We start from the raw sequence: 21,450 nt of genomic DNA, 5'->3' as shown, positions 1-21,450 counted from the left end.
AATAACTTAGGCCTTGTGCACCCTAAGACCCTAACAGCCACTCAGTTCTGCCAGGGTAGTGTGAAAACAGCCAGAATGTAACATTTACATACTATGCTAATGAATAGGCTTGTCTCTGCTCCAGTAAAACTTTAGCAGCATTGAAGCATGGATTTCACATCATTTCCACTTCATGAAATAGTCTTTCTGTTTTTTTCTCAATCATTTTAAGATGTAAAAATCATTCTTAGCTCACAGGTGGAGGCAAATGGGCCAGATGTGGGTAGTTTGGTGACCCTTTCCCTAGAGCATAACGTCTACATTAAATGCCCTCAGTAAATAATCTTGTAGCCTCTGAGTGTGTATCCCCATGCCATTTAGGGACTAGGTATATGGAGCACTTTACATCCTAAAAATTTCAGGTTAACAGACTTCTAAAGATTTCACCACAGTTACTCATTAGCCAACTGATTTCAAATGGTTAAAATAATCATTTCACTTAATGAAACTGTGATATTTACAAAGGAATTGATCAGACTAAAATCACTTTGATGTTATTCTTTTAATGTCTTTACTGTAGCAAGTTTGCCAAATTGTTTCTGATGTCTCATTTACCCAGTTCAAAAGCTTACAAGTACACTATATCATCTGAGATGGCACAGTGGTAGGCATGATTTCATCTATAGGACATTGAGATATTCAAGAGTTGTGGTAATAGGCTGATTTTAGGCTCAGAAAGGTGGTATGGATTATAAATCTTTGTGTGTGACCTAACACACAAGTAATTAGTTAAAATGAAAGCAAATCACACCTAATTTACTGTATAATAAACATTTACTGGACAAAATTATTAGCAAGCAGCAGAGAAACTATTCATACAGTCTGCTTGGTAACCTCAATGAAATCCCAGTTCTGTGTTTGTCTAGATGCTTCAAGCCTAAAACGTTCTCTTCAGGCAGATTTATTAGGTTCTCTCATGGCATAACTGTTAACCTCATAGTCGGCATTAGGCTAAAGTCCTCCAAAATCAATCCCAGATGTCACACTAACCTAAACACCATTCTAAAAAAGTAGAGGATGGACAGTTTACCAGACCTACACCTGTTTCTAAGGGAACTGAAAAATATTTATGCGATTCCAATATATAAAGTATCACCAATTTCAAGGAGAGCCCATTTCTAATATCTGTTATACATATAATAGGAATAGCTTATAAAGGGCTTATAGTAGCTGCTTTGGGAGTGTGACCTTTTTGATTAAATACTAGCTGATCACTCTTAGAAATAAAATTATTAACATATTTAGATAAAGAATGTAAGCTCCATGAAGGCAAGGATTTTTGTTTTGTTCAGTGCTGTACCTGCCCCACAGTAAGTGCTCAAATATTTGCCCAATGAGTAAATATGGTGACTTTGCTGAAGTATTAAAAGTTACAGACATTATAATAAACATGTTTTGGTTACAAGCATTCTTAATGCAAACCTAATAAAAATTAGGTTTGAAACAAATAGTTGTGTTTCACTGAGTTCAAGAGCTTAAAACTGAGGGGAAGCATCCAGGTAAAGATGACATGCCCTCTAGCCTTCCACCACTGGATACTATATACTTTCTCTAAAACTGTACCAACCTAGCAACCATAGCAGAGGGCCACTTAAAAATTAAACTGGCATTTGCAGCAAATACATTGTGGGCCTGGACTTTCTTGTATAGCTTTTACTCATTTTTTCCCCCAAGTTCTTCCCTTACTTTTGAATAATCTGTTTTTAAATATTTCACATTATTTTACTGTATTATTTGCATCATACTAAACTCTGGCCAACTCTTTAAAATGTTAAAGAGAAAAACATTACTTATTTACTAATGACTACAATAAATCCCATGTAAAATACTTTTTATATTCAGCCCCTGTAAAGCCATCAGACAATTTGAAAAAAAATTTTAAAACATGAATCAAAGTCAAGTTTTACGAACTTAAGCTAGGACTGGGTGAGATCATTACCCATTTAATACCCTTTCTCCCACCCCACCCCACTGACAGATAACAATAGAATGTGTAAAATGAAATGAGAGTCCCTTAGAGTTTGAAATCCTTCTAGTGCACAGCCCCGTCTTCTTTGTTGAAGTCTGCAGTCATCTTCAGGAATCCAGTCCAGTAGCCAGAATTCTTTAGGTATCAGGCAAACCATTCTGGAAAAACAAATATATGTCAACAATGTTTCCTTTTTCTTCCCCCTTTAAATACCTTATGTAAACTTCTGAAAATCTTTTTTTTTTTGCATATAAAATAATGCTTTATTTTTATTGGACTATAGTTAACATACTAGTTCCATGTTACAACATAGTAATATCACATTAATATACACTACAAATTCAACACCACAGTAAGTCTAGCAACCATCTGTCATCATACAAAGTATCTGAAATATTATCGACATTCCTAATATTGTACATTATAACCTATGACTTATTTATTTTAAACTGGAATTTTGTACCTGAATCTTTTTGTCTTTGTCTTTTTCCCTGAACCCTGTCACAGTGATCACCATTGTCTCTTGTGGCCACCACCAGTTTGTTCTCCGCATCTGTGAGTCTGTTCCTGTTCAATTTGTTCATTTGTTTTGTTTTTTAAGATGTCACATATAAGTGCTGTTGTTGTTTAGTCGTTAATTTGTGTCCCACTCTTTTGTGACTCCATGGACTACATAGCCTGCCAGGCTCCTCTGTCCGTGGGATTTCCCAGGCAAGAATACTGGAGTGGTTGCCATTTCCTTCTCCAGGGAACTTCTGAAAATCTTGATCATCTTCGTTGTTTGCCTATTCCTAAATGATTTACATATTGATAAGATCAAAAAATACCCTCAAAAACTACCGCACAATTGCACTCATCTCACACACTAGCAAAGTAATGCTCAAAATTCTCCAAGCCAGGCTTCAACAGTACGTGAACCATGAACTTCCAGATGTTCAAGCTGGTTTCAGAAAAGGCAGAGGAACCAGAGATCAAATTGCGAACATCCACTGGATCATCAAAAAAGAGAGTTCCAGAAACACATCTATTTCTGTTTTATTGACTATGCCAAAGCCTTTGACTGTGTGGATCACAATATACTGTGAAAAATTCTGAAAGAGATGGGAATACCAGACCACCTGACCTGCCTCTTGAGAAATCTGTATGCAGGTCAGGAAGCAACAGTTAGAACTGGACATGGAACAACAGACTGGTTCCAAATAGGAAAAGGAGTACGTCAAGGCTGTATATTGTCACCCTGCTTATTTAACTTCTATGCAGAGTACATCATGAGAAATGCTGGGCTGGATGAAGCACAAGCTGGAATCAAGATTGCCAGGAGAAATATCAATAACCTCAGATATGCAAATGACACCACCCTTATGGCAGAAAGTGAAGAACGGAAGAGCCTCTTGATGAACGTGAAAGAGGAGAGTGAAAAAGCTGGCTTAAAGCTCAACATTCAGAAAACAAAGATCATGGCATCTGGTCCCATCACTTCATGGCAAACAGGGAAACAATGGAAACTGACAGACACTTATTTTGGGGGGGCTCCAATATCAGTGCAGATGGTGACTGCAGCCATGAAATTAAAAGACGCTTGCTCCTTCGAAGAAAAGTTATGACCAACCTAGACAGCATATTAAAAGACATTACTTTGCCAACAAAGGTCCATCTAGTCAAGGCTATGATTTTTCTAGTGGTCATGTATGGATGTGAGAGTTGGACTATAAAGAAAGCTGAGTGTAGAAGAATTGATGGTTTTGAACTGTGGTGTTGGAGAAGACTCTTGAGAGTCCCTTGGACTGCAAGGAGATCCAACCAGTCCATCCCAAAGGAAATCAGTCCTGAATATTCATTGGAAGGACTAATGCTGAAGCTGAAACGCCAATACTTTGGCCACCTGATGCAAAGAACTGACTTCACTGGAAGACTCTGATGCTGGGAAAGATTGAAGGTGGGAGGAGAAGGGGATGACAGAGGATGAGATGGTTGGATGGCATCACCGACTCAATGGATATGAGTTTGAGTAAACTCTGGTAGTCAGTGATGGACAGGAAGGCCTGGCATGCTGCAGTCCATGGGGTTGCAAAGACATGCTCAGACATGACTGAGCAACTGAACTGAACTGATTCCTTGTTAAGTCTTCCATTTTCTACCCAGAGCTGAAAATTTAGATTAAAAAAAAAATCACTATATTTGAAGTAACACCAAAAATCAGGAGGAAAGATTTTCCTTTACAAGTGACTCAATGGAGGGTTTTATAGAAATACTCATCTCCCATTTGTCCCATTGAACCCTCTGCCATACCATTCAAGAAATACAAGAATCACAGACAATGGGGCTTCAGGTACAGTGAGTTTATGCCCAGATCTTGGCCAACATTGGAGACTAGGGGTGAGAAAAGAAGACAATTACCTTTCAGGGAGTGCAAATTCAGTAACAAGATTGAGAGAATAACTTAGAGTGAGTCAACAATTAGCTCTTTAGTCCAAGAGAGCTGTTTAATAACTAAATGAGCTGCACTGCTTTCCTCCAGCCCAGGGCTTGTCTTCTGAATTTGTCCCTTATCATCTCAGTCCTGTGTCCCTCTTGTCTAAGTTCCCTTCCTTTACCCTCTGCCAAAACTGTCTTTTCGGAGTGAGTGGCAATTAAAATGGAGAGCATGGATTTTCCAAGAGGTATCTAAGGAATTTTGTGACTTACCAATTGTTGTTTTGGAGTGCGTGGACGTGTATTAAAAAAAAAAAAAAAAAAGTAAGTCAAAAACAGTCCCAAGCTTCTGGAAGGAGGATTGGATAAAGTTAACATTTTTTGAAATGGGAACACTTAATGGATAAGAAGTTAGGAACTGAGTTTTGGACCTATTTTAGGTACCCTGCTCATGGTCAAACTGTTGTATAGTAACAACAGCTTCGGGCTTCCCAGGTGGCTCAGGGTGAAGAATTCGCCTGCCAAGCACGAGATGCGGGTTCCATCCCTACGTGGGGAAGATCCTCTGGAGAAGGAAACGGCAACCCACTCCAGTATTCTTGTCTGGAGAATCCCATTGTCAGGGGAGCCTGACAGGCTACAGTCCATGGGGCAGCAAGAGTCGGACACGACTTAGCGACTAAATAAAAACAATAAGCTTTAGCTGAGTGCTCACTGCTGCAAAGCAATATGCAAACATATCGCTTTGAGGTAAGTTAGCGATTTATCTAAAACACCAAACCCCTATGACCAGGTTACTATTGGTCCCTATAAATGAAACTAGCTACAAAGCTCCAAAAAGTCAAATAACTTACCCAGTTTCTTCATGGTAGTGCAGGAACTCAAACCCAGCCGGTTTCATTTCAAAACATAACAAAAAAATTGTGAAGTCAAGTTGCCTCCATACCTCTGAACACCCTCAACTGAGGTGCCAAGGAAGCCATTTCAGTCTAGTTTACTTCATTCCAACTCCTCCATTTACCGGACTTTCGGAACACAATTTCCTTTCCTCTTCCCACCCACCTTCCCAAATTGGGGAGAAGGTTCCTAAACCCCTCACCGCTTCAGTGTTACATTCAGAGTACTCACCATGGCAAAAAATACACGAAGAAAAACCATATCACGTCGAAGAGAATGAAGAGCCAGAGATCCAACCAATAGGAGTGTTTGGGAGACAAGGCAGCCCCGGACTGAGACCGCACTTCGTGATTTTGCTGCTGCCTCTCGGCTTCACCGAAGCCTCGCCGCTCTCGGGGGCCGTCCCGACCACCTTCTGAGGCCGCGTCCACCTCCATTTCGCACCAGTAGCCGCCCCAGAATCCTAGCACCTGAAATGCCTCAGATCCCGCACTTCCGCGTTCAGCTTGCGAAAAAGTGGACAGAGGCCAACCCCACGCACATGCGCATTTCCGCGCCTGGGAAACGGCGCTCGGCCCGTCCCTCCCAGTGCGCAGGCGCCGTCCGCTGCATTCGTGACTGCGGGCAGGGAGCGCAGCTTCCGTCCGCCAGCGGAAGCAGAGAAGGCCACCCGCCCTGCAGCGCCCGGGATGGAAGCTGGTTTTTCAGGTTTCGCTAGGAGAAATAACTCGGTGGCTGGACCAGAAGTTACTCAGGTCCCGTTCCTGACAGGTGATGGATTCCACCTTGGAACAGCCCATAGTCACCTCTCCTTATCCCTGTATTGCTTTTGCGTCCTTATGCCAAGGTTTTAAAAGGGCTTCCTCTAATGGGGTTTGTACTGTTCCTAGCGTTTTCCAGGGCTTCTCTTGTGGCTCAGACGGTAAAGCGTCTGCCTACACTATGGGAGACCCGGGTTCGGGCCCTGGGTCGGGAAGATCCTCTGGAGAAGGAAATGGCAACCCACTCCAGTATTCTTGCCTGGAAAATCCCATGGACGGAGGAGCCCGGTAGGCTTCAGTCCATGGGGTCACAAAGAGTCGGACACGACTGAGCCACTTCACTTCACTTCCTAGCATGTTGCACTTATTTAATTCTTGAAACGGCTATAATGAGGTTGACATCTTAAGTATGAGCGTGAGTTTCTAATGGGGCCAGTGAGCAGAACGTGAGCATTTTGTATGTATTTCAAAGGAGTGAATTTAAAAATAATACGAGGGTCTGGGAGTGTAACTCCCCCATGATATTAGAATGTTACCAGAAAGAAAACGGGTTAGCATTGTAGACAAGGAAAAATTCTCTTCTACGCTCTTTGGTTCTCCTGTTGACTTAAGAATTAAACTGACATAAGACAGGTTGACAAGAGAAAAGCACAGAAGTTTTTGTTTTCTCTTTCTTTTTTTTAACACGAACATGGAAATTTTCAGAGGAGAATCACAACCTGAGGAAGTGACCAGGGAAGAAAGCTTAGAACGGAAAAAGACAACGAGATTTCTGCTAGGAGAAATGTGGAGAAATGACTGGGAAGATAAGGGTTAGTTTAACAAGGTTTGTTTGGGGATTTCTTAGTCCAATTTTCCATCTCTGGTGATTAAAAAAATGTTCTTCCTCCTAGTATAGGGAGGGCATCTTTTACAAGGGAATTTTATCTCTTTCTGGAAGAACAAGGAAGGTCAGAGTGCCCTTCTTGCGTCAGGTTTTCTCCATTGTCTTTAACTCAAAATATTCAGTATGCCAGAGTGATATACTCTGAACTCCTTCGTTCCCCTGTCTGAAATGTCCCTAGAAGAAAAATCTGAGTCAGTAACTGTGGAGAGAAAAATTGGGTTAGCAACTGCGTGGCAAGAGATCTATAAAGGGTGAGAAGAACATAGAATGAGAATGAATAAACAGAAAATAACGAACCTAAGCCCATTTCCCGATATTCCATGAAATCAGTCTCCTTCCCTAGGAGTAGTTCAATCCAATAGAATGGCTGAGCCTCATTTTTATCTGATGGAGCATGTTTACCTTGTCTTCAAAAACTGTAGGAAGTGTTAGTTGCTCAGTCGTGTCCCACTCTTCGTGGTTCCCTGCCAGTCTCCTCTGTCCATAGGGATTCTCCAGGCAAGAATACTGGAGTGAGTTGCTGTTCGCTTCTCCATAGGCAAAAGGTATACATTAGACACTCTTTGCCCCAAGTGATTTACATAGAAACAGCATTCTTCACCAGTGATGGCACAAGCTCCTCCTCCTTGGACTGTCAGTATATCTAGGGCAAGGCATTTTTCGAGTCCAACAGAGACTATTAACTTTTGATTGAAAGGTTTCCAATATTTGCATAGTAATATTGAAATCCTGTTACTATGGAAAGATTGAGAACTGCCTTTTCCAACTCATAAGTTCCAAAGGCTAGGAAAAGTGATCTTAGTACTGAAAAGAACTTAAAATTGTGATAAACAAGCCAGTTTTCTATGAGATCTGGTCTGAGGTGTTTATGTGATGCTACTTTTTATGAAAGTAGTGCTTTCATGAAAAGTAGTAGTGCTTTTATTTTATTTTATTAATAAAATTAAAAAAAAAAGTAGTAGTGTTTTATCAAAGTAGGGCTTCCCTTGTGGCTCAGGTGGTAAAGAATCCAACTGCAATGTGGGAGACCTGGGTTCAATCCCTGGGTTGGGAAGATCCCCTGGAGAAGGGAAAGGCTACCCACTCCAGTATTCTAGCCTAGAGAATTCTATGGACTGTATAGTCCATGGAGTCACAAAGAGTTGGACACAACTAAGGGACTTTCACTTTCACTTTTATGAACAAAGAAACCAGAGTTTATAATTGGGCTGGAATTTTAAGATGACAGAGGGTATCAGGAATTCAAGTCCACATTTTTCTGCCCATCCAGATAGGAACTCTTTATACACCTTATCTCAAAAGACCAGCATTGTTCCTGGATAAGGTCAGAATGGAGCTTGTGACATATTAGTTGGGGTTTAGTGTGTCTTGTCACCTGTCTTGTTGACATCTGTACATCTCCATCTTGTATATCCCTGTCAGTCTGTAGGAGCAGGACAGGTTTTGAAATATGTGATATAGGAGGCCTACAGTTCGGCCATAGTAGCTGTAAAGCTTGGTTTTATTACTTGGCCAACTTAGTCTGGATTTTTGGTCTGCCGATATGCAATCTTTGATGACTAATGATGTAAGCAACTGAGCTACCCTAGGTTACGTAAGGGTGACTTAGGAGTTAGCCATAACATCTGGTGATTTGGCCAGTGCCCCTGCATGAGTCGGTGCTGAGGCCATTTATGACCTTCACGAGAGGCTGGAGGATGCATCTTAGAATCGAACCAGAAGGTTTGCTTGCAGTATTGCCTTAGACCTGGAAGGTGAAGCTCTATGCCTGATTTCAGTGCAAAAGGAAAAATTCCCTTCTAACGTCTTTACCTGAGCAAAGGACAGCCTTTGATCTTCTATAGAGGTTTTTCTGTGTCCAGTTATCTCATTGAAAGGAAAAGAGTGACATTGTTTACTTGATCGTGGATGCTTACCTGTTATGCATCCATTTTCCTGAGTTGTCGCCAGCTGCTTGGATTGGCAAGAACAAAAATTAGTTCAGGTTCTTTTGCATAATCTAGGTGGAGACATAACCAGAGAACAGATTGATGACTTAATGTCACCAGGCTTTGGAAAACCGATATAAAGAGTTACCTGGTTTGTGCTTGACTTGTTGAGAGGGAAGACAAACTTTGAAGGAGAGCCCATAGTGGAAGCGAAGACTAGATTGAAATTAGCGATCTCCTGTCAGCTTTATAATCAGTGGCTAAAGAAAGGGAAGTCTTTGTTAAAAGGAAGATTTGCCCACCCTGGGAGTAGGAAGACCAAATAGGGGGAGAAAGTAAGTAGAAGGAAGTTTCTCTATCTATGATCTTGAGAAAAGCTGTCTACTTCATGATTTTGTCTGCTTCTGGGACCTGGGAATTGGCCCTGAAAATGCTTAGTTTAAGGTCACATTAGAGATGGTCTTCCAGTTGTCCTGGGAGTGCTGCCATTTTGGGTCAGACCCGGCAGGGCTCGTGTGAATCCAGGAGGATGGCAGTGCAAATGGTTAGCAGTTTGTAAGGACTGACCCAGCACGATAACAATGCTTACTTTCTTCTAAAAAGCTTAATGTACATCCAGTCTTCTGGTCAAAGGGGAGAGCAAGGCTTGCCAGTCAGTGGATGCCACACCCTTTTTTTACCTGTTGATCTCCAAGTATGCTGGTTAGTTCCTACAGAGCAAGTCATGGTATCAAATTTCTTACCTAAGTTCCTAGAGTGTTCACTCAATCAGAAATGGAAGATTTAGAGATGCCATTAGGCAGAGGGCAACCAAATGCTATTTCAAAAGGATTAATTCACAGCCTCTATTTGGAGTATGCTGGATTTTTATAAGGGCCAGATGTAGTGCCTCTGGCTATTAAGTCCAGTTTCTTGATAAACTTTCCCTAAAGTCCTTCTGATGTCTACATTTTTGTGTTCTGTTTGCCCCAAGGATTGGGGGTGGTGCAGGGGTTAGAATTTTAATGAGTACCCCAAAGTTTTTACAAGCTTTGATTTGTAATTTGTTTGTGATGTGTTTCAATTATAAAATGAGTTCTTTGGTCTGACTCAGTCCATAAGGGAATACCGAAACGAGAAATAATCTAGGTACTAATTTCTTCACCACTGTGTCGGTGTTGGCTTGTCCAGTTGAGTAGCATTTAGTTCATCTGTTACCATGTACACGCTAAACCACTGGGAATAGCCTAAAGCTGGAAGAAAAACTATGGAGTCCATTTGGTGTCCTGCAAGGGGCAGTGTGGTACAGGAGAATATTTCTTTACCTGCAATTTGGTGTCAAGGTTGCATGTCACTGACTAGACACTGCTCACTCCAGGGCTGCTGCTGTTGCTGAGAAGTCCTGGGACTTCTAACATAAGCCAGCAGAAGGTAAGAATTCTGCCAGTCTCCCAGGTTTCTGCCTGTAGTATCCAGTCAAATGAGGATGGTAAGAGTATCTCCTTGTCGTTTTCCCTTTCTGAATTTCGATTAGCAAGAGAAAACATTTCTGTGAACCATTTTGGGGATTATAGTGACTCTGGAGTCTTCTATTAAGAGTACTCTTGTTTTCTATTTCTAATGTCTGTAGAAAAAGAAAAGCTTAAAACACAATCTCCGTACACCCCAGCACCCTCAGAGGGTACATTTTTCCCTTTCTGAGGGACAGTACACCATCAAATGCCAGGATCAACTGATTCTCAGTGGGACCCCAGATCCAACAATTAAACTTACAGTAGTGCCGGGGTCCAGTCCCGGTGGATCCAGGGAAATTCGAAGGAGAGACAGCTTCGGTGATTAGGATACGATAGCTTTAATTAAATATTAATTAGAGATATAAAGAGTAATAGAATAAGGATAGCTCAGTAGGAAAATTCAGCGGAGAAAAGAGGCTGAATAACTTGGTTCATGTGGAAAGCTAGTAAAATTCCAAGGCAAGGAATTTACATCACCTACGTAGGCCGCAGGTGTCCTCCCGTTCTCCCGAAGGAGAGGAGACACTAAGGCCCGCCTGGTCAGATCTTAGAAGCCCAGGCATAGTTAGTAGGCTTGACGAGCCTCCACGTTCCAGATAATTGAGCCAGAAGATGAGAGAACGACATGGGGAGACCAGTCTTTCGAGGAACTGATCCCATTTTTTATTTTTCCAGGGTCTGTTTTTATACAATGAGATATTATACAAAAGTCACGCGGAGTCAGCAGTCCTGACTTTTATTAAAGTCAGGTGCTTCATACAAATGTATACAGAGGTCTTAGGGATGTTACATCATCTTCTGGCCAGGGGGCCTGCTGACAATTTATGACCCTCTCCTTGTGACAGCGGTCAGTCAATCAGAACACTTATTTCTCCAGGGGTGATTATTCTTAAAACAGACGCCACCTTCCGAAGGTACCAGATAAAGTTACATTCCTATAGGGTGAGGGTGTAGTGGGTTTTAATTAAGGAAAGAATTTGCTTAGCCTAAGGTCTAACGTGATTAATATCAAAGGTTAATACTTATTTCTTCTATATATTCATTAATGTGTATAAGGGCAGGGGATGTGGAGACTTAGCAGTGAACATTGGCTCAACAAATGAAAAACCCTTCACCAATACAATTTCTAATCAGCCCACTATACTATACTAATAGTTTTCTAACTTCTCTAAATAACCCGTTTTTAGAAGGTTTAAAGCATCTCGTGCCTCTCATGGTTGGGAGGCTGTAAACAATCACATGTGGCCGGACAAGCCTGTTAGGCGGGCTAGAGAACCTTCAGAGGAGTTTGTAGGTTGAAACACTCCGGTAATGCCCAGGAATTATTATTAACTGGAGCTCTAAGTTAACTCCTTCTCCGAAAGAGGTGGTGGGGGACAGCCCCCCGTAAAGTCAGAGGTGTAGGTGAGAGCACAAAACAATAAAGTAGGCAGACTCTGGTTTTGAGGGTAGATGCTCGAGAATTTCCAGGGGGACTCCTGAGGCTTGATCCCGCCTTTGCGTATGTCGAGCCTCCTTCCTCATGACCTTTGCCACGGGTGGAGGTCCTCACGCTGGCTCCCGGCACGGTAGAGAATCAGACATTGGAATTCTTAATTGACGCTAGGGAAGTTTACTATCCATTCAGAGGGTTTATCTCTGCCTGTCCCCCCCTGATTCTATCCAAGCTGTCGAATTCTCTGGGCTCAGGCAATGAGATGTTTTGATGCCCACCTCAGTATCCTTAGGACTTGCATTTCTTTTATTTCTTTTCCATCATTACTACTTTACATACCTATCATAGTTTTCTTTGAGAGTCTCCTTTATCTTCATCGTGGCCTCTTAGCTGCTCCCACTGTTAATCTGGCTCCACCCCACTCAGCAAGCCTGGTACCCAGCAAACACCCTTTGCTTCAGCCAGATTGCTTTCATCTTATTCCTTATGGAGACCTTTTTCCTCTTGGCCTTTGAGCTTTGATGCATGTTGCTTTCATTAAATGGAGAAGGCAATGGCACCCTACTCCTGTACTCTTGCCTGGCAAATCCCATGGACGGAGGAGCCTGGTGGGCTGCACTCCATGGGGTCGCGAAGAGTCGGACACAACTGAGCGACTTCCCTTTCACTTTTCACTTTCATGCATTGGAGAAGGAAATGTCTTTCATTAAACTGAAATGTTGCCCCACCTACCGTAATCCTCCCCCTCCTTTTTCAGTTCAAATGTCAACTTTAAAAAGCTTTCTCACTACAATTCATGTCATCTCTCCATTCTCAGTATTTTTAACACACCAGTGACAAAAAGATAACCTTTAACTCATCTCCAGCTGCTTTATATGCCATGCTTTCTTCAGTGAAGTATTTATCCCATGGTTTTTTTACTTTCTTCTGCATCAGTCACCCTCTACATTCTGTAACAGCCACCTGTTGATGAGGCTGTCTGTTGATCATTTTTCAAAATTTCTCTACCTCAGCTCAAAAACCATGGAATTTTTTTTACATATTGTTTGGTGCACTGGCTAGCTTTGTAGCACAATTTTATGTAAATTATCTCCCCTATCAGAGTATTAAGTATTCTTTAGGAGAGAGACTGTACTTTTACCATCTTTGCAGCCTCGATAGTCCTTCAGACAATACCTTGAATGTGGAAGAAATTAAATGTTTATTCAGTTATATTTTGTCTTCAGCAACCACTGATAGAATCTTGGTCAAATGATACCACTGAGATCTACCACTACTGGTTTACTGCTCTCAGTGGGGGTACTTTCTTAGGTTTTTCTCAAGTACCAGTAATGGATCCGTACTAACCCATTCCCTCATTTTGAATTTCATGTCTTTTATTTCGATGAATACTTCTTAAATGCCTACTTTGTGTCAGGTACTGTCTGAGAAGCCAGAGGAGATACAGATGCAATAGTCATCCAGTTCATTAAAAGTATTGATTGAGGACATCTCACAGATATGGGATATTCAGACATTCTTGTCCCAGAGCCTTGGGGTTCTGCATCATATTGGGGTGTTGGGACGGCTAAGCAGGACTGCCTGTGAATAAACTGCTTACCCTCTTCCCCCAATCTACTCGCACATTTGCAGACTTCAACCTTCAGCGCTCAGTTTTATTTTTTGTGTTTATTTTTTTTGGGGGGGGGGTTCATAAAAGATTTGATTTCAAAATAAAGATGGCATTTTGCTGCATTTTGAAGTTTGAAAACAACTTCAATATGGCCAAGCTTCATTGGTAGGCATAGATGAAAAAGATGTTGAAACTTACAGACTTGAAGTCTCATTATGCTAACCTATAGAGTAATCAACCTGTTTTTGTTTTATTGAAAGATACTGAAGGGATGGTTATGAAGGTGCAGATTGAAAGGTTAGTCAATACATGACATGTCTTCTCTCGTAAAAGTTATATAATAAGCTTCCAAGAGTAAATGTGACAGTATTCACATAGGTGTGAACTAGAATAACAGTGTTAAGCACATAGAGGTCAAGATGATAACTGCTATATATAAAAGATTAACCTGAATTATACTTATAAGTGTGAGAAATGTCAGCATGTCAACAGCAGTTAACTCTGGGAGATGGAATGACAGATCATTTTACTCATTGTGGCTTTTCCACAAAGTTGGGAAGAACACATTTTGAAATAATTTAGGAAACAAATAAGAAATAGTCTAGGTCAGAATGATTACTTAGCTATTTCTAACGTCTGATCACAGACACTCGGCACATAAGTGTCAGAAGATTCTAATGATTTATAACAGTGTTTTGCAAACTGTGTTTCATGGAGCTCCATGTCTACTCAGGGAAGACGGAGAAACCAACATGAAATGGAGGTGATAGATGTAAGGAATGAGGCTTCAGGCCTCTACTAGGGAAACTCGTCTTTTATGTTCATATCTATAAACATGCTCTGTTAGAAAGCAGATTTATTTTCTCCCTGTCTGGTGAGAGATCTGTCAAAAAATCACCTTGAGAAAGCCATGTTGAGTAGAGTAGGCAGCTCCATGCCCCCGTCCCTTCACAGAAACAATGAAAAATAAACAGAAACCATTTGAAGCAAGTTTGTCGGAACTCTGAGAAATAGTCAAAGATTTCCAGAAACTAAGCAAATTGAGTCAAAACGTGTGAGAAGATTTGAACATAATTGAAGAAATAGATCTAACATAACTGTTGAAAATTTCAGTACTCTTCTTTCAGTAATGAGCAAAAAATCTGATCTAGACAGAAGATCAGTAAGAAAACAGAGGACTTGGAGATAAAATCAAATACTGTATGATATCACTTATATGTGGAAACTGAAAGAAAAAAAAACAACACAAAGAATATAACAAAGAAACAGGCTCTCAGATGTAGAGAACAAACTAGTGGTCACCAACAGGGAGAGGAAAGTGGGGAGGGGCAAGTTAGGGGTAGGAGCATAGGAGGTACAAACTGCTATGTATAAAATAAGCTACAAGGATACATTGCAAACACAGGGAATGTAGACAGTATTTTATAAGTGGAGTATAACCTTTAAAAAGTGTGAGTCACTATGTTGTACATCTGAAGCTTATATAGTACATCACCTATGCCACAATTAAAAAAAAAAGAAAATAGAGGACTTGAAGGACACTATAAACCAATGAGACATAATAGAGATGTATACAATACTCCACACAAAAGCTGCAGAGTATGCTACATCAGTTGTTAACCCAGGCAGATTAAGATACAGGGTATTGACTTTAGAAACTGGGAAGAATAAAGTTCACTAAGTGTTCAGCATTGCTACCTCATAATATAATCCTCCATGAATTCTTGCTCAGAATGAATGAAGAAGCTGTTGCTCGTTTCATAACACTCATTCAGTTGTATTACTCTGCATTTCCTAAACTGGCAGCATCAAGCCCTGATAGAATGTGCTGGTTCTGTGCACACCCCAGAAACTCTAAATGTAACTCCAGGGGCATTTTAGGCTGTAATGAGTCCAAGGATCCAAACCCAGGGCTCTTACTTTGCCTGTTATCTTGTAAAGCTTAACTGAAACAACTCATGTCCTCACTTCAGTTGGGTCATTGTTCAAACATCACCTACTCAGGTTACTTTCCTGATCAGCCTATTTAAAATTGTACTCATATCCCAGCACCTTTTTAAAGTCATACTACTCCTCATCCCTCTTTCTGGCCTTGTTTCCTCCTTAGCATTTACACTGTCTAATGTACTTTATATTTTACCTTTTTCTCTTATATGTTATCTGTATCCTCCTCCATGGGAACAGGGATTTTTTGTCTGTTTTGTTCACTGTTTTAACACCTAGATCAACACCTGCATCTAATAAGCATTCAATACATATTTGTTGAATAGAATTTTAAAAGAGAATTTACCAAGAAAACCATATTGAGTAAAATTGAGTCTAGACTCTAGAACGTATTGACTCTCGAACCAGAGTGCTTGGGTTCAAATTCTGGGTCAGCCACGTACTAGTTGTTGACCTTTGGCTAACTTATATAATTTTTCTTTGCCTCATCTACCTAATGTGTAAAATGAAAATAGTTTACTAGTTCTTATAGTGTAGAGGAGTTGTTGTGAGGATTAATATGAGTCGATTAAAAACATTTTTTTTCTGTTTTGTATTGGGGGATTTCTGCTTTATTGACTATGCCAAAGCCTTTGACTGTGTGGATCACAATAAACTGTGGAAAATTCTGAAAGAGATGGGAATACCAGACCACCTTCCCTGCCTCTTGAGAAATCTGTATGCAGGTCAGGAAGCAACAGTTAGAACTGGACATGGAACAACAGACTGGTTCCAAATAGGAAAAGGAGTACGTCAAGGCTGTATATTGTCACCCTGCTTATTTAACTTCTGTGCAGAGTACATCATGAGAAATGCTGGACTGGAAGAAACACAAGCTGGAATCAAGATTGCCGGGAGAAATATCAATAACCTCAGATATGCATATGACACCACCCTTATGGCAGAAACTGAAGAGGAGCTAAAAAGCCTCTTGATGAAAGTGAAAGTGGAGAGTGAAAAAGTTGGCTGAAAGCTCAACGTTCAGAAGACAAAGATCATGGCATCTGGTCCCATCACTTCATGGCAAATAGATGGGGAAACAGTGGAAACAGTGTCAGACTTTATTTTTCTGGGCTCCAAAATCAGTGCAGATGGTGACTGCAGCCATGAAATTAAAAGACGCTTACTCCTTGGAAGCAAAGTTACGACCAACCTAGATAGCATATTGAAAAGCAGAGACATTACTTTGCCAACACAGGTCCATCTAGTCAAGGCTATGGTTTTTCCAGTGGTCATGTATGGATGTGACAGTTGGACTGTGAAAAAGGCTGAGCGCCGAAGAATTGATGCTTTTGAACTGTGGTGTTGGAGAAGACTCTTGAGAGTCCCTTGGACTGCAAGGAGATCCAACCAGTCCATTCTGAAGGAGATCAGCCCTGGGATTTCTTTGGAAGGAATGGTGCTAAAGCTGAAACTCCAGTACTTTGGCCACCTCATGCGAAGAGTTGGCTCATTGGAAAAGACTGTGATGCTGGGAGGGATTGGGGGCAGGAGGAGAAGGGGACGACAGAGGATGAGATGGCTGAATGGCATCACTGGCTCGATGGACTTGAGTCTGAATGAACTCTGGGAGTTGGTGATGGACAGGGAGGCCTGGCGTGCTGCGATTCATAGAGTCACAAAGAGTCGGACACGACTGAGCAACTGAACTGAACTGAACTGATACAGCCGATTAACAAACAACACTGTGATTGTTTCAGGTGAACAGTGAAGGGACTCAGCCATACATACACATGCATGTATGGACACACGCACATGGACATGTGTCCATTCTCCCCCAAACTCCTCTCCTGTCCAGGCTGCTGCATAACACTGAGCAGAGTTCCCTGTGCTGTACAGTAGGACCTTATTGGTTATCCATTTTAAGCATGGCAGTGTGTACATGTCAGTCCCAGCCAAACTCCCTAACTATCCCTGCATCCTGCCCCTCTTCCCTATCCCCTGGCAGCCATGAACTCGCTCTCTAAGTCTGTGAATCTTTCTCTTTTGTAAGTAAGTTCATTTGTATCATTTCTCTTTAGATTCCACATATAAAGGATGTCACAGGATATCTCTCCTTCTCTGTCTGACTTTACTCAGCAGGACACAGTATGCGTTGACTTCTGTGAACCGTCTTGAACAATGTCCAGCACGTTGTAAACACTGTTGCCTTGTAGTGGTAGTAAGAGTTGCATTGAAGGACATTGGAATGAGTGCTGTGTTTTATTGATAAAGCGTTCACTTACTTAAATTTACAATTTTCTCTTTGAATTTAGAGCCAATTTGTATTTTGAAAATTTTGTAGACCTTGGGGAAGTAGCCTTTACATGTACAGTTAGAGGTGATAATAAGGATAAAAAGTGTCAAATGTAAATCAGGCCTCGTTAGAGTGCAGGAAAGTGTGTATAATCAGAGAACTTAGCAAAAATAGACCAATGGAAAATATAATTCAAGGCATCATATGTTTCTGTGAGAGCCTACACTACTTCTTTGTAATGCTTATTATCACTATTGTTTTTACTTGTTTAATGTCAGTCTTCAACCTGTAGATGGTACATGCCTGAGCTGAATTCACATCTCCTTGGGAACCAAATAGATCTGTCTTGTTTATATTCGAAACTTATATGTGTCACATGGTAGCTGCTTACTTCATATTTAAGAAATATGTTCTCTTGGCCAGCCATGATCCGAGGAGGCTATAGTAAACAAGTTATACTTTTATTCACCATAAGCAAGAATTCATTATTTCCATCTCTAAGAACCTATTACTTCAGCTTCTTTTCTTCCGTCTAGGTTCTGTTTACTAGAACTCACTGTGATTCCTTTTGCCTCATGTCCTCTGTTTTCTGTCTCTCCTCTATGCCTTTCTACTTTGGCCCATTGTTTGGGAAGAGGAAATTTTCCTCTACCCATTTTGGTTCTGGCTGGACTGAGAACTAAATTGACATGGGATAGGTTAGTAAGAGAAAGTCAAACAGAAATTAAATAACTTGCATACATAGAAGAGGTCTTCCCTGGTGGCTCATCTGGTAAAGAATCTGCCTGCGATGCAGGAGGCCCAGGTTCGACCCTGGGTCAGAAAGATCCCCTGGAGAAGGGAATGGCTACCCAGTCCAGTATTCTTGCCTGGAGAATTCCACGGACTGAGGAGCTTAGTGGGCTACAGTCCATGGGGTCACGAAGAGTCAGACACGACTGAGTGACTGACACTTTCACTTTTTCATACCTAGGAAAATGGAGTAACTTGCCAAAATGGCCAAAACCTTCACCTTAAATACCACCTTCAGCGAGAGATGAAAGAGGATGTTGGAACTTAAAAGGAAAGTGAGGCAGTTCTCATGAAGATGAAAAAGCAGATGTTTGATAAACAAATGTTTGCTGGCCACGCAGAGACAATGAGACATTGAGTGGCCTCTGATCTCTAGGCCCCACGGAATTTCCCCCATCACACCTAGCCCATATTCTTTGCAGATATTCCTGGTGATACCTCTATTTTGGGAATAAGCCCTTTATTTAAATATTTTAGGCAGCCAAGAGGAAAGTAGAAAGACTTTCTAAGTCTCTTGTTTCTTAGAGATTATCAACCTAAATTAATCATTATGCCAAAGAGATATATTTTGGGGGTGGCAAACTTCATTCCCCTCTACCATCCATTGTTACTAGCTGGTGCCTTTCTTGTGTATTTAAGTCAGATTCCCAAGAATGAGACCCTAATTGGTTTAACTAGTTAGAATTACTGGTCTTAGACAAAGTTCTCATAGACTGTTCTCAAGTATATAGATTGACTGCTCTTGGAGCAAGTGGCCTAACCTGTTATGATCTAGGTAGGGTCGATCAGATTAAGCTTATCTGTGTACAGGAACAGCTAAGGCTGTTTGCTTCAGTAGAGATTCTGTGTGTAAGGACTCAGAATAGTGCATGGGAAAGGCTGGCTTGCTAAGGCTGAGACTGTTCAGCATGTTCCATTTATTTACTCCTTTGCAGTTATTAATGTCTACTGTGTGTTAAAGGGATATAGTGGGGGTAGGGATATAGATATAAGACTCTATCTTCACCCTAATGGAGCTCACAGACAAGCAAACTGAATACAGAAAAATGGTGTGATATTAGTGAGCATGTCATGCTATGGGAACACAGGATGAATACTTAGTGGTGACTGGAAGTGTGAAATAAGCCCCATCCTCACTGAGGTTTTTCTGCCCTAAGGATGTGTTAAAAAGAAGAAGTTCAGTGTCACATTTATAGCCTTTGATATCCTTGTTATCTTGAGGTCTTGTTTAAAAAAATTATCCAAAACAAAGCAAGAAATGGCATTAAGTAAAGATTCCTCTCCCTAAAGGACTCTCTTGTTTTTGAGTGGAGAGAGAGTATTGTTGTCTGGTGCTCAGATATTTTCTCCAGTCAGTGCAGTGAGTATATCTGAATTGTTTGAAAAGAAGCAGTTACGCCACCTGTAATCTGAGGGATGTGGTCTTAACACTGGGCGGAGATCCTGGGAGAACTTCCTCACCCTTCTTTAGATGTTTGCAGTCTTCTCCCCGCACAGGGGTCCTAAGCAGTAATCACTGGATGAGTATGTGAGCTCCCTCTTTTCTTCCTGGAAATCTAGCCAGGAGGACCTAGGTAACCCTTTCATCTGGTGGAGTTCTCAGTGGGGATGCTTATGGATGAGAGAAGCCCCCTGGGACACTGACTGTTGATGTGCTCCAGGCTCCTCACTTTCTTCATCTTCTATCGCTGCGTTGCTTACTCTTCTTTTCCAGTTAATTGTTCAGTAATGCCTGTTCCAGCCAGTAGCCTGAACGTGGGTCATTGGGCCTGAATATCACCCTGCATATTAGCACAGACTGAATGAAAGCATAACCCTACCCCTAAATGACCATCCAGTTTTGAAGATGATGATATTCTGGGTATTCTGATTCAGACCCAGGATTAACCTGAGCATTTGAATCAGTTTCATGACATTGTTAATGACCAGTGGTGTTCATCATGGAATATTTGTTACTAGTATTTTTTTTAATTTTTTAAAATCATTTCTTGCTGAACAGATGAAAGCAGCCTTAGGGAATTGTTCAGGAAAACAGAAAAGGGGTCTTCATATTAATTCTGAATATTTTGGAAGTTGAAACTGAAGAAAGCATTTAATAATTATTACAAACTACACAGTATAGTATGTCAGATTTTTCTGGAACACCCTGTAGGTGCTGAAATGTGAACCTCACATTGGAAATCTTTGAAAGAATTCATGTCATTGGCCACTAGATGGCAGTCTTGTGCTGTAGTTTAGAGGAAGCAAGGAGCAGAAGGTAAAGAAACATTTCAGAGTACAGTTTAGCCTTAAACAACACAGGTTTGAACTATGTGGATTTACTTACACATGGATTTTTTTTTCAATAAATACGTACTATATATGATCAGTTGGTTGAGTTCGTGGGCAGTACATATGCAGGGCCGACTGTAAAGTAATAACTTGGATCTTCACCTAGGAGGTGACCCCTACTGTTGTTGACAGGTCAGCGTACTTGGAAAAGTTCATCCATCATCACCCTTCCCTCTTGATCCCATCAAAACCCCCTCCCACTTCTGTTCTGCCCCCAGACAACTATCTCACCCACCAGGGGTGTCTTGCTGCCAGTCTCTAATTAATGATAGAAAAATATCTTACTTATTCATACCCATCTCCTAGGAACAGGACTGACCACGTAATTTGCAGGTCTCACTATAAAATGAAAATGCAGATCTCGTTGTTCAAACTTTATTGAGAATTTTGAGACTCTCACAGCAGAGCATTCACTGAAGCCCATTCCTGGGCCTGCACAGGTCACACAGCCATGAAGCCAGCCAGGCTTAAGAATTTGGAAGATGTCTTCCTCTCACCACCCCACCCTCTGTCCTTGCAACACGTCCCTGTGCTGCACACCAGGGGGGCTATTTAGGGTAGAGTCCCTGACTGTTTTTCGGAGACAGGATCTCAGGACTGTATCTTAGCAATAGAGGTCTAGTTAGCTCATTTTAAAGATGATTGAACTAAATTCCAAAGTGATGAAATGACTGGC

At 41.2% G+C, this 21,450-nt stretch overlaps 1 protein-coding gene and 1 long non-coding RNA gene across 6 annotated transcripts in view; one reads left to right on the top strand and one right to left on the bottom strand.

Moving 5' to 3' along the window:
• Positions 1–522: 522 nt before the first annotated feature.
• ARLN (allregulin) lies at positions 523–5,875 on the bottom strand. Of its 2 annotated transcripts, XM_070790803.1 has the most exons (3): positions 5,549–5,875; positions 4,694–4,713; positions 523–2,166 (listed from the first exon to the last, which is right to left on the bottom strand). In XM_070790803.1, the coding sequence occupies exons 1-3, from the start codon at positions 5,752–5,754 to the stop codon at positions 2,153–2,155; spliced, it is 240 nt and encodes a 79-aa protein (XP_070646904.1). In that variant the 5' UTR covers positions 5,755–5,875; the 3' UTR covers positions 523–2,152. The 2 variants fall into 2 exon arrangements, with proteins under 2 accessions (XP_070646904.1, XP_019817823.2); XM_019962264.2 differs by lacking the exon at positions 4,694–4,713 and having other exon boundaries at positions 5,549–5,866.
• A 64-nt stretch (positions 5,876–5,939) lies between these two features.
• The window catches only part of LOC109560224 (uncharacterized), a 162,540-nt gene continuing 147,029 nt past the window's right edge, over positions 5,940–21,450 (top strand). For 3 of the 4 annotated variants that reach the window (XR_011567008.1, XR_011567007.1, XR_011567005.1), the window contains exon 1: positions 5,948–6,088. This is a non-coding gene — a long non-coding RNA (uncharacterized lncRNA). Of the gene's footprint in view, positions 6,089–21,450 lie in introns of all 4 variants that reach the window. The other variant, XR_011567006.1, reaches the window with a different exon arrangement.

This window comes from Bos indicus, chromosome 6 (genome assembly GCF_029378745.1).
Source record: "Bos indicus isolate NIAB-ARS_2022 breed Sahiwal x Tharparkar chromosome 6, NIAB-ARS_B.indTharparkar_mat_pri_1.0, whole genome shotgun sequence".
NCBI lineage: Eukaryota > Metazoa > Chordata > Mammalia > Artiodactyla > Bovidae > Bos > Bos indicus.
The sequence above is the reverse complement of the archived record's forward strand: the minus strand, read 5'-3'. Positions and strand labels throughout refer to the sequence as shown.